Source organism: Pseudochaenichthys georgianus, chromosome 23, assembly GCF_902827115.2.
Source record: "Pseudochaenichthys georgianus chromosome 23, fPseGeo1.2, whole genome shotgun sequence".
Classification (NCBI taxonomy): Eukaryota; Metazoa; Chordata; class Actinopteri; order Perciformes; family Channichthyidae; genus Pseudochaenichthys; species Pseudochaenichthys georgianus.
Window position 1 is genome coordinate 10,083,734 of NC_047525.1, and position 13,991 is coordinate 10,097,724.

Here is a 13,991-nt window from a genome sequence, read left to right on the forward strand (position 1 = left end):
ATATATTGACCGTGTATATAAATCTGTAGACTATCTGTCAAATAAACACTATAATAGGCCAAATTATGGCTAACAAGTCAACATTTTAAATTAGCATATGAATTACATTAAGTCTGCAAAGAATAGCATCTTAAATTAAATATGAATGTCAAAGTGTGACGACACTTTATGCAGATGGATGAAGAAGGGTTTTGAAAGTAAAAAATGTCTGAGTTGTAATAGTGATGCTGTAAATTATTTGGACGATGATCCATCTTGTCGTACATTCAAGATTCAAAAACTTTATTGCCACATGCACAACAGCTACAGCGTAGTTTTTGCAATGGAAATCTTAAGGCTCCTCCAACAATGCAACAATAATACCTCAGACATAATACAATAAAAAAAATCAAGAAGAAACAGGAATAGAATTAAAATAGTGCAGGAAATGGTGAAAGTGACACAGTGCAATTCAAATGTGAAGATGAATTATATCCAGTGTAATGATATATAAATGTGTGAGCTTTAAACAGATTTATAAACATCCACTATCCTCTCTAACAAATGTAGACGTAGAGGACAGCCTCATCAGCTTGGTCTCAGCTTTAAAGATGAAAATGCAACATGGAAGGTGTTCTCTTTGTGCCCTTTATCTCGGTGTGTCTTTTTATTGAGGGAGACAGGGAAGAGAGGCTGTTTGTCACTTTGTCTTCCAGAGAGTCTAAGGTGTGTGTGTCCTGGTTTTAAATGCGAGCAGCCCCTCCCCTGCAGCCCCCCTGCCGAGCTTTCTAAAATCAGTCAGTCTTGTCCTGCAATCAGACTGTCTGTGTCCTCTACATGTGTTAGTATTCTGGGACACATCCCAGCAGAGACGTCTGACTTTGTTCCTCTGACTTTCAGGAGAGGAACACAAGACTTTATGGAAGATCACTGCAAAATCTAAAATACACATTTGACCTCTTATCTGTAGTGTTATTTATCAATACAGATTAAGGTTAGAGTTTATGTGAGTGTTGGAATTTAGATTTCTGATTCCTTTCGATTATACTGCAATTATATTGGTACTCGAGTTGTGGTACTCAAAGCGACAGAAAATCCAACATAATATCACATACATAGATGGGATGAATTGTCAACAACAACAAAATGCAAACATGTTGAGGTTATTAAGAAACATGATTCCAACAATGGCCGATATGTATGGAAAATGTATTATTCCAAGGAATACAATTGTTGCTTTTTAAATACGCCTTAAGTTTGTGACGGTAGCCGCTGCCAAGTAGAGTCTGATGTGTTTTTGTGGCTGAGTTTCAGGTGTTTTGACGTGGAACATCAGACATGTTGTTGGAGATCAAAACCAATCGTCTGAGCACGTGCAGTTCTGTCACGCCTGTCCTACCAGCAACCTGCTGGCTATCGCCTTCTCCAACTACGCTGTGGAGGTTAAACACACACACACACACTGTAGATTACACACAAACAAACAAACAACTGTATATTATAGTCTTATTTAGGATCAAATATGTCAGAACATGAATAGATCCTGTTTTAGAGGCAGTGTTTTTCAACCTTTTTTAAGCCACGGTACATTTTATACATAAAAAAAAATCCCGCGGCAAAACAACAACCAAAACAGTTACTAAAAATGACACATTTGAGCCTAACACAGCATATATATAAAATGGTGATGAAATGACAAGTTCTCTCAATCTGGCTACGAGTTCAGCTCCTCTTTGTGGTTTTTCTCATAGTTACCATTTCTCAGTTTGTTAACGCAGGCCGAACCAAATAGTCTCTGTTCTTGTTTTGAAGTGACAGGTGTTTCATTGGAGATGAAGTGTACCCTTGCTTGGGACCATGGCAACTGTTGGATTGTATGTGCAGCAACTAAATCATATTTTTGGACCGACTGAGTGAAATTGGACAATTCTCACGGCACACCCGGCGATCTTTTACAGCACCATGGTGTGCCACGGCAGATTTTACTTTATTATGTTGAAAAATACATATATCAATGTCTTTAAAGCATTCTTTCCTCTGTCAAATGTGTCTGCCATTGTTACTGCACTGATGCGTCTAAAGCTAATATTTACCAGTGAATAGCTGTAACATTATTTCCTACGTGTGTCTTCCAGCTGTGGGACCTGGAGAGCAATAATAAGGTGGCAGACTGCAGCGGTCACCTGAGCTGGGTGCAGCGCGTGGAGTTTTTCTCCTGACGGCTCCCAGCTGCTCTCCTGCTCCGACGACCAGACTGTCAGGGTGAGGCTGACTCAGCGTGTGTGTTGCTTTGTGTGTGTCTGCATCAGTGTGTGTGGTCTGCATCAGAGTGTGTGTCTGCATCAGTGGCTTGCTCTGATACTGTCAGTGTTCTTCTAATTACTGCTTGTGAAATTAAAACAATGCCAACACAGAACATGACAAGTTCAGTAATCCCCTCCGCCTGCTGTTAGGTTTCAGCTCAGGAGTTATGTGTTCAAACATCTAACTTTATTTTCTACGAACGAAAGCATTGTATTAGGAACTGTTTTAGGTCAGAATATAATAAAGAATATAAAAGGATGTGTTATAAAAGAAACTGGAGTTCTGTGCAGGGCTTTTGTCTCTGTTGTTGACGTTATGTAAACTGTTTAGCTGACTCATTGCTCCCTTGAACTTGCAGTATTGGCCATAACAAGCTGTACAGTTAAGTCTTATATTACATCTTTGCAGATTAACCGTTATGCATGGCTGTAACACATATTGTTGTTTGAAGGCGGTTGAAAAAAAAACGAGATAAAAAGTATTTTTTTATGCAAATGAAAGCTGTCAATACACGCTTTAATCGATTTAAATGATGTCAGAATATACAACTTAAGACTCTCTATTTTACCCAAATGTTAAGATTTTATTTTGGTGAAAGTATTCTACAGTAAGCTGTATGTTCCGAATCAGTGTTATAAATGAGTCTTCTAAAAAAACATATAAATAATTGATTAAAAGACAATAATTGTTAAAAAAGTAAGATAAATCAAGACCAGGAAGTATCAGTAACTGCACAGCACCTTTAGACTGGATTGCAGAACTAAAGTTCTTCTAAGGGTCAGTTTTAAAGTTGTTCCAAATAGCTACACTAAGAGGTGAAAAGCCAGCAATCATAGACAGGTGAGGAGAAACAATGTAATAAAAACATTGGGATAATAGCCCCCATCTAATGCTGTCAAACCCAATCAGGAAATTCAGTTTTACGGGCCATATACTGATGATTTATGTATTGCCCACAGACAGGTTATTCCCAGTTTGTCTCCACAGAAAAAGACCAAATATCAATAGGCAACGTCCCTGTCTATGAAAAACACATTTTGGTGCCAAGATTTTCTCACCCAAGATGTTTTCCTCTGCATGAAAACAGCTTCCAAAGTAGTGATTCAGGAAAACAACCACACCAACAGTGAATGCTGGCTTTATCTCTTCCAGTGTAAGTTAATATTAAGCCCGTTTCCTGTGTTTATTGTAGTTATGGGAGACGAAGAAGGTGCACACCTCTTCAGCTGTCTGCCTGAAAAGAAACTCTGACGTTCTCTTCAACGATGAAGAAATCATCGTGTCAGCTGCAGACAACTGCAACAGACTGCAGGTGAGCCGGAGGGAAAATACAAGGAGACACTGAAGCAATGAACAATGGTTGGAGCCGCCATTTTGTTTTCTTTGGTTTTAAGTGAAGACAAGATTTACGGTACTACGATGTGCTTTCATCAGGTTTAGGTTAGGTTAGCTTATTTATATAGCACACTCAGACACAAAGGCAAATCAAAGTGCTTTACATTGGCACTAACACATCGTAATTAAAAACTAAATGTTTTTTCATAAAATATAAAAGAATAGTTAAAAAAAATAGATATGGTAAATACAGCAAAAAGTGCTGAAGTGCGATGATAAAGCATAGTTAGATTATCTCTGTAAAAGCAGCATTAAAGTGGTTTAAATAACCCGGGGTTGGGGCAGACCTCAGGTGTGGAAGAATTTGGTTCTGACCCTGGGGCCAATGTGTGCTCCTGTTGTCATGAATGTGTGTGTTTTCCCTGTGTGTGTGTCAGGTGCGTGATGGCCGCACAGGGTCGGTTTCTGTTCCAGTCGGAGGAGATGTCGTCGAGGATCAGCTGCACCTGCATGTGCAGACAGCCCTCTACTGTGGCTCTGGGTCAGCAGGATGGCACTGTACAGGTAGAACACACGTACACCTACAGTACATCCTGAATGAGTGGTAAAAAGTGACTTTCATTATAGACACTTCCTTTCATTTCTGATGCTGAAATGACAAGTCGACTCACCCACAGTCAAATTAACAACAACAATCTTTATCAAGCAAAAATGAACCACAATCAACAAGTGGTTTTAATTATACATGATAAATGATATGGATGTTGTGTTCTTCTTTGATCCGAATCAGAAATGGTTTGCCCATATAAGGAATTTGTCTTGGTGATAAGGTGCATAACAAAAAAACTGTGCAAAAGTCAGAGACATGATTATAAATAGCACCATTTGCAGTAGAAAAGATAAAGAAATACATCAAAATATGTAGGGGGTGTGAAAAATGAATGAATTCTTAATCATATATTACATATATTATTATTATGTTTGGGTTATAGAGTGTTGATCAGGAAAAAAAAAAAATGTAAAACTTAACCTTGAACTGGAAAAATTACATTTTCACCATTGTGTGTAGGGCTATGATTAATCTGCGTTATTTTCATGAATCATTTTGCATACTGTTAGTTCAAATGAAATGTATGTTAGTGTGTGCAAGAGTCCTCGTGTCCTCGTGTCTCCATTCCTTGTGGCTGCAGGAGGTGTTGTTCAGACCATGTTGAGTCATGAGATCTGACATTAGCACTGTCACCCTTCTTATCCGTCCTGTCAGCTGTGCGTCAGGTCAGCTCACCCCCCCTCTTTCATCTCCTCACCCCCCCCCTTTCATCTCCCTCTCCCTCCTCCTCTCTCTTCTCTGCCTTTCCTTTTACCTGCGATTTGTATTCTCTCCACTCCTGCTCTCACACACTTTACCATCTCTGTCACATCACTTTTTTGATTCCCTCTTTTGTTTTGTTCATGTCTCCTCCTCCTTTTGTTCCGCCTGTCCCTCGGCTCCCCTCCTTTTGGTGATAAATGGTTGTGTTTGCAGGCTGAGAATGAGTTCATAGTCTGCGGCAGGTGTGAGTTCTTTCGTGTGGTGCTTTTTATGGACATATTGCACCAGTGAATGTCATCAGTGAAAGTTCCTGTCCTATATTAATAATACACACGGTCCCCTGAGATATGCCCAGGCCAGTGTCCTACTACAGAGCAACACTAATGGATTAAAAGGTTTTGCAGGCTTATTGAACATAGGTGTTAATGATTTGTAATTACTCCTGACCCTAGAGATATAAGAGGAAAGGATTAGTGGAGATAAGGACTTAAAGAAGAACAGATGATTACTAATCTGAGGTCTTTAAAGTAGGAGAGGCTGGACAAGAGCACTAAAGGAGAATGACATGCTTTCAGTTGATGCACAACATGTATTTCAAGATCCTATCAGTTCTTTCTGTGATAAGCATTTCATTTTAACATAAATTGAAGCTGTTCATCCTATGATTTAAATCTACTACTTAGATGCAATTTTGAAACATGTAGTGTTGTTAAGAAAGTCAAAACAAATCACCAAAATGTGTACAGGTTACCAAATACTGAAAGCGGGTCTTGTATTTCTTGTCAGATTTGATCTGACAGTTCATGATATTAGTCAAAACTTTGCCAGTTTTAATTTTTTAATTTTTAACAAGTCCTTTTACAGTTGCTGACAATATTTGAATTTGAGAGGCTCCTTTTTTTACGTGAGGAATATAAAATACTAGCAACTTCATTAATTGTAGGGAAAGCATCAAAAGAACAAACATTATTTGTTTCCATTGTTATGGATTAAGTCCTTTAAATACTTCCAAATGATTTTTCTTTCTGGTTTGCACATTCAATTTAAGCCCATTGAACATTATAGTTTGTGTTTCATACTTTTACCTTTAACAGATGTATATACATTAAAGTGTTATTAATCTCCATGGAGTCCACACTGTTGTAGTCCTGTAAACAGCCACCAGAGGGAGCCTGGTGTCAGCTGGAGGCTCTCTGCTGCCTGTGCCACTGCAGGAGAAGGCAATCATCCCCTTTCCCCTTATCGGGAGTTATTTACTACCAGTTTACTGGAGGAGAAATAATGTATCCTCTTCAGTGTCAGTGTGACCTACCATCTTTGCTCTGCTGATGGGAAGAATCTCTGACTTCGAAGATGTGCAGGCAAGGACAGAAAGTTACAGGACAGTGAGTTTCTTTGCCATGGAAAAGGTGCAACTGTGAGTGTGTGTGTGTGTGTGCGCCTGTGTGTGTCTGTGTGTGTTCTGTGCCAGGGAGCTAGACTGACAGCTAGTGAGGTACTGAAGACAGTTTGCTGCAGGATCCTCCGACTTCTGACCTCCTTCAGAGGAGTGATGCTTGCTGTAGGGCTGAGCTCAGGCAGCGTGCAGGTATGGTAGGGAAAGAGTCATGTCTGTATGTGTAAAATAACAAACATGTATAGTGTGTATTCATTTTCAAAATGTTCCTAATAACTGATATTGTCCAATCCTACAGATCAAGCCTCAACACTGACCTCTTTTATACATTTTTCACGAGTTCTGCCACTTTTTAGCTACTTTTGAAAGCTCACCTATTATGCAAAATCCACTTTTTCACATCCTGCATACATAAACATGTGTCCCCTTTGTGTAAAGAGATTCTGAAAGTTTCAGGAAAAAAGATTGGCTCTCTTTTTGTCCTGATCCATTTCTATAAAAACCTGTCTGAAAATGAGCTGATCAGATTTTGGCCACTTTATGATGTCATAACGATTTTTTTGCCTTGTGTAACCATTAGCCAATCAGCAACCAAGGTAACAATCTTTATATCTTTACATTATCCTGCACCATCAAAGGACGTCTTGAGCCGTATGTGTGAATCTCTCCGGCTTTGAAACGTCTCTCAATACATGGAGCTTGACAAACATGGCCGCCGTGCCACCAGGTTTGTTCCGCTCAGACATTACATCCCTCTCCTCTGAGATGTTAATATTTTAGTGGCTGGCAAAATCCCAAGCATTACTTCTCTGTTGTACTTTCAAAACTACGGGTGCCGTGATGAACACAATGTTGTGCGTCCTGGTCCTTACATGTTATTTCTGAGCTGTATTTCCTGTCTTTTTTTTTATCAAATGATGGATTTATATTGAGGTTAATTATAAAAATGGAAGTGCTTAAAAATATTTTATAATCTATACCCATGTTTCACCTCATTATACCTTAATTAGCCTTCTTTGTGCTAGTCATTGATAGGTTAATTCCAGTGGTAAATATTGCGATTCAGCTTCTCCAACGGTTATGTGTTGCTGTTGGTGAGTTGGATAGAAAACAAAGATTTTTCTTCTTTTGATCATCAAAGCTGTTTTGTTCTGACTCCCTGAGTAATGTCTGCAGGGCAGTGCCCCCTCCCCCCCTAGACAGGATTTAGGGTCGCGCTGAGAGCTCAAACCTTCCCCTAAACTCTACTTTGTTTTTGATGTGCTTATCGCCATCAGGCCAGCAGCAGCACTTCAACTCTCACTACTGCAAAATGTTTGTGTCAACATTTTTGGTAAAGTTTCAGGATTTCTTTCCTCTCTGAGTCTCTTTTGGCAAACATAAATATTCTAGAGACTGTGTGTGAACTTTGTGTGACTTCTTGGTACAGTAAATAATATCTCAGTGTATGGTATTTACATTTGTTGGGCCAAGAGGTATCTTTACACAAAAGCATATCCATACTATAAAGTGCTATGTAGCCACACCAGGGGTCAACACAACACTACACATATCTATGGAATATATACTATCTAAAGATTTAGTTTGCTATGATATTTTGTATAAATGTTCATGCTCCCAAAAAGATGAAACCCACAGACTTTCTTTATCTCCTTACTTTTATGCCTTCATGAAATTCACATATTTTCTCTTTTGTAAAGTATCCCTAAAAATGAATCAGCTGATGGCAAATAAATTGGATACACAGATCTCACGCAATTATTTGGTCAAAACTTCATTTTAGAATTTCTTTTTTCAGACCAAAATATCTGCCAAACAAATGACTTAGTGATCAACCATAGCTTGTTAATTAGCATATGTTAGCATGTTATCAAGATAAGATATTAATCCCAAAGTTAAATTCAGGTGTTATAGCAGCAACAATATAAGAGGCAAACACAGAGTACACATGAGAATACACACAAAGATAAGAACAATAAGAACAAATAATACGAAAATAAAATAAGAGAAAAACATGTGGGAACAGTGTGAATATAAAAAACTAAAAGAACACGAGTTAATCTCTGATCAGGGGAATGTACCTGCACCTGTATCTATCACACTGAATTCAGTCGGTGAACATCTCAAACATGATATCAGCATGCCGATGTAAACATTTGAATCAAAGCCTCACAGATGACTGTTAACTCTTGTTCCTTCCTCCAGGTGTTGGAGGTGCCCTCTGGGAGGCTCCTGGCCACTCTGCTGGGACACACCAAGACGGTGCTGCACTGCCGCTTCAGCCCGGACGGCCAGACCCTCATCACATCCTCCGAGGACACCACCGTCAGGGTGAGCTGGGAAATGTATTTGTCTTATTCCCAAAGTATGTTTTCACAAACAAGTAATTTGCCTTGGTGTATATGGGGCATACACACAGTTAAAGAAGATACATTGTAAGAAAAACACCACAAATAAAAAAAGTTATACAAAAATAAGTAAAACTATTATAACATTACAATTATTTACATTTAATATATACAGTACATATACCAAAAAACAACATACAGTATATTATGAGAACATACTCATAATATGTAGTATTGTTATGAAAAGTTGAAAGCAGTGCAGATATTTAGAGAGGTAGCTTGTGTGCAACATATTCAGAGGGTTGTGCAGAACTGGCAATATAAATGAAATAAATAAAAACTGGGATCAATAGAGTATATCTAATCAAATCTAAACTCCTCTCCTCCACCAGTTGCTCCTTCCTCTCGCTTCCTGCTTGGTTTTTCCATTTCCTCCCATCCATCACCCTCACCCTCTTTCCTTCCCTCATTCATGGCATGTTCTTTCACCTCCTCCCTCGACATGTATCCATTTTTCTTCTCTGCTATCGATTGTTCTCCCTGTCCATCCTCATTCCACTCACCTTGAGTAAAACTGCCTACTCTGCTGAATCACTCCCCTCACTGCCTTCACTTCCCTCTACCTGTTACACTGCTCCGTCTGCCTCTTCCTCTCGTTGGTCTCCTCTCCTTCCTTCCTTCCTTCCTTCCTTCCTTCCTTCCTTCCTTCCTTCCTTCCTTCCTTCCTTCCTTCCTTCCTTCCTTCCTTCCTTCCTCCCTCTCTCTCTCTCTCAACGGCTTCTATCAGTGTTTGTGTGTGAGCATATGTGTGTGTTTCTGGCCGTTATGGTCTGTCAACCCCCACTGTTCATGCTCTGTTGCCCATTTCCCCCTCCTCCTCCTCCTCCCCCTCCTCCTCCTTCTTCTTCATCTTTCCTTTTTGCTGACAGACCTGTCCACTGCAGCACTTGTTCCGTATTCATGCGGCCGCTGCCTTTGCCATCTCTATTCTCGCTCCGTCCACCTCTTATTCAGAAGCTATCCAGATTCATGCTGTTTGACATCAGCTAGGAAACGGGAGTGTGTATTTAGATGTTAATGCAGACGCAGAGTGAATGTAAAGAGATCCAGATGACAGTGATGGATTCTAACCTTTGGGCCGGTGACAGGTTCTATTCAGAAGGAGGAAAGAGGCAGAATTGCACACAAGGGCGTGATTGATAAGATGATGAGGGCGATTCGAAGTGTTCTGCCCCCATCTCTGGGCTCCGTTTTTTTTTGCTTATTTACCTGCCTGTCATAAAATCAGAGATGTGAAGATACTACACAGATGCATTAGCACACGGAGCACACCTAAGCAGGGCAGACGGATCATTTCAAACTTGACACCAATTGAAACAGAAACGGCCTTTCATTTGGGTTATTTTCACTACTTTTCTTTGGGAGATTGCTATTGAGAAGACTGGGAGTTCATCTTGGTTCCTAATGAAGATGTCTGCATGTATACTGTACCTGTTATTTAAATGTGTGTTAATGCGTACAATTGGTATTTAAAGGAACATGTATTCTCTAACTGTTTATTCGGACCTCCACGGTACAGTTTTGGGAAATTAAAAAAAGACCAAGGTCAAAATGTGAAACTAGTCCCAATGGACATAATTATGAGACGAGGGTTTGAACAAAATACCAACATTTTCCCTCAGTAAGCTTTTAAATCAATAGTCTTCAGACTTCTCACCTTCGAATGAAATTTTAAAACAACAAGTTTAATCTTAAAATAACTATACTTAGATTCTGTAAAAGTTCTATCCAATACAGAGACTTTTAACGTGAATGTTCAAACCTAGCCCTCACAGAGGTGAATGCATGTCATACATCATCAGAGGAAGTGGCCTAGGGAAAAAAATGCAAAGGTAACAACCAATGCTGCGAGGAACTGGACAGCACAGACTTTCTCATCTGGAAACAGTTGGTAGACAGAACTGTGACAGTGTGAGTCTCCTGTTAGAATTCTATGGATTGTGGGTAATTTACCCAAGAAAGTCATCATCTCTGAGTCTGGAAAAACGTGTTTAAGTTAATAGCACTATTGTTAGAAGTATTCTTTAAAGTCTCTTTTTCCTCCTGCAGGTGTGGAGGTGGCAGTCTGGGGAGTGCACAGTCCTGCAGGGTCACAAGGAGCAGGTGAGATGTTTCTCTCTGCTCTCCACCTCTCCCTCCGACACCAGACTGCTGTCCTGGTCCTACGACGGCACTGTGAAGGTAACGCTCATACACACACACGTATATTATTTTACAGCTGCAGAAAAATAAAATCCAAAAAATAATCCTCTCTTTCTCCTGCTCACTGTAAGATGTGGGACACAGAGGGGGGGCAGAGGCTGCAGGACATCGAGGCCCACCGGGGAGCCATCCTGTCCTGCCACGCCTCTCCAGACGGGAGCCTCTTCGCCACCACTTCAGCTGACAAGACTGCTAAGGTCCAACACTCAAACACACACCCATGAGATGAGACATATCTGTTTGCGCCGACGCCAACAACATGACCTATTACACATTGTCGTCTCCCCCAGAAGCCCCCCCTTCCCAACTCATTACTTACAGCATATGCACAGGGACGCGCTGCTGCGGGCGATATCTGAGGCTGCGTTTCTCTCCATTAGGGAGGGGGGGGTCCTTAGATAGTAGCGAGCGCCAGATGGCTCGGGGCCTGGTGAGTTAGCGGCAGGTCCTCCTACACCCACGTTCAGTGATCGTCTAGTCTGGCCTGCATCAGACCCACTTCCATGTCTGGATGTATTTCTTTGCCAGTTTAGCAACACTACTGCGCTTGACTTTGCTCTGACTTTGAATGACTCAGTGGGCTAGAGATGTCTCTTTTAAACTTTCCCCAAGCTACTCTCATACTTGTCTTTTTCATCATCCACACAAAACGATAGGCAAGGCAAGGCAAGTGTATTTATATATCACCTTGCAACACAAGGCAATTAAAGGGCTTTACAACAATGAAAAACATTAAGAGCATTAGGAAATCAGCGGAATCACATTATAAAATGTAATTTAGAAACAGTCAGTAAAAGGCAAAGGGAATAAAATAAACATGAAACAAGCTAATATAGAATAAAACAGGTCTTAAATATACGAATAACAGTTACAGTGCAATTAAAACCTGCAGGATTCTGGGAGATTTGTCCAGATATTGGGAGCATAATTACTGAACGATGCTTCTCCATGTTTAGTAAAGTAGCAGGAGATCAGGAATATATTTCCGCCATAAACCATTCAGTGCTTTATAAACCAGCATGTAGTTTGAATTGTTCGACAGACAAGAAGCCAGTGTAAAGACCTCAGAACTGGAATGATAGCAGAGTAAATGTTGAACTGTACTGAAGCTAGATTTAAGCTTATCCGTCCAATATTCAACCACACGTAACAACCTTCCCTTCCTGAACGTCCAGTATTCAAAACAATCCAAAGTCGCTCCCTTTCATTTGTCAGAGCGCTTGATGTAGAGCCACTGTCACCGAGTTTCACACGGGAATTTGGATTTGGTGGACACTTCCTGTAGCGAGCAGCCACTGCAGCCACCTGGCTTCTGTCAGAGGATGGTAGTGACAGAGAATGTGTGTTTTATGGATTTGGCAAAGATGATAATCGAGGTGTGTGTGTGTGTGTGTGTGTGTGTGTGTGTGTGTGTGTGTGTGTGTGTGTGTGTGTGTGTGTGTGTGTGTGTGTGTGTGTGTGTGTGTGTGTGTGTGTGTGTGTGTGTGTGTGTGTGTGTGTGTGTGTGTGTGTGTGTGTGTGTGTGTGTGTGTGTGTGTGTGTGTGTGTGTGTGTGTGTGTGTGTGTGTGTGTGTGTGTGTGTGTGTGTGTGTGTGTGTGTGTGTGTGTGTGTGTGTGTGTGTGTGTGTGTGTGTGTGTGTGTGTGTGTGTGTGTGTGTGTGTGTGCGCAGTAAGATGCCAGTCACAGAGTCAGTGCTCTCCAGACCGAGTAGGGCATCGGTAGCTCACACACACATAGAGTCCCTGCTCTCTATTGATCCAGAGGTCAAACCTAAAGCGAGTGTCTTTGTTGAGCACTACAAAAAGATGGAGGCTTCTCTGTCCGTTCCTCTTCCTCCACCTCTATTTCTCTGCTTCCTCTTCTCCTTTCTTTTCCTACTGACCTTCACATGCTTGGGACTTTGTGTGCAGACAGAGTTATTCCGCTGCCAAATGAAGTGTCTAATTATGAGCCGTGTTATTTTCTGTGCGGCACAGAATGTGACCAGGGTCAGGAAGGAAGGCAGAGAGAGAGCGGGTGAGGAAGAATGGAGGACTATAGAGAGACACAGAACACTAAGAAGGGAATTCAAAAGAAAGTGAGAGACAGAAAACTATAGAGTGAGAAAGCACTCATTAACAGTTTCATTATTGTGATGCAGCGTTCTAGCAACAGTAACTCCAAATCCGCACAAATATTTGTCTTCATTAGATTTTTTAATTAGTGATGACTGGTGAGTACAGAAATACAACATGTTATTATCAAGATTCAAAGGCGTTACGGTCATATGGCAATGGAAATCCTCCAACAACAACATACATATATATATATATATATATATTAGACATAAAATAATTAAACAAATACAAAATAATGAAAAAAAAGAATGACTAAGAATAATGTGAAAGTATTGCAAGAGAAGTATACTAATATAATTTAAAATAAAATACTGTACACTTAAATAAAATACAGCTTATTGTAATAATATGTGAGATGCAAACAGGTGAAGTTGTGAAGGCAGTTATTCCCCGGTCAACACTGCTGTCTTCATTTATATAATCAGACTTAACCAACAGTATAAATAACTCAAAGACAACAGAAACAGTTATTTGAGTCGTCTTCTAAATGCCTTCCTCTTAAATAAGAAATGTTTAGGCTAATATTGCAATGTGAAAAAGGCTGATTTCTACACCAACCCAAGTCATAATGTATACATTGTCATTTGTTGTTGTTTTATTTGATTTATTTCTTCTTTTCAGTCCCCATAATGCTTTATTTTATCCTCCCAGTTGTGGCACTGTGAGTCGTGGCAGTGCGTCCACGCGCTGAGCGGCCACCAGGACTGTGTCCGGAGCTGCCGGTTCTCCTGGGACAGCCAGCGCCTCGCCACGGGAGACGACAACGGAGAGATTCGGGTGCGTGTTCCCGACGGTTCATTATTTCCTTAACCTTTGCATTTCTCACTAAGGGGTGCTGATCAGGGAATTCAGGTTCATTAGCGAGCTGATTCCGCTGTCAGTGTCCAAGTAAAAGAAAGTGTAGAAAATGGGAGAGTAAGGTCATTTGCACTGAAAC

General features: G+C 40.5%; 1 protein-coding gene across 1 annotated transcript in view; it reads left to right on the forward strand.

The window, feature by feature from the left end:
- The window catches only part of apaf1 (apoptotic peptidase activating factor 1), a 64,482-nt gene that overhangs the window by 23,537 nt on the left and 26,954 nt on the right, over window positions 1–13,991 (forward strand). The window contains exons 24-26 of the mRNA XM_034112533.1: window positions 10,784–10,915; window positions 11,008–11,133; window positions 13,706–13,831. Of these exons, the coding sequence (XP_033968424.1) occupies window positions 10,784–10,915; window positions 11,008–11,133; window positions 13,706–13,831 (384 nt within the window). The remainder of the gene's footprint in view (window positions 1–10,783; window positions 10,916–11,007; window positions 11,134–13,705; window positions 13,832–13,991) is intronic.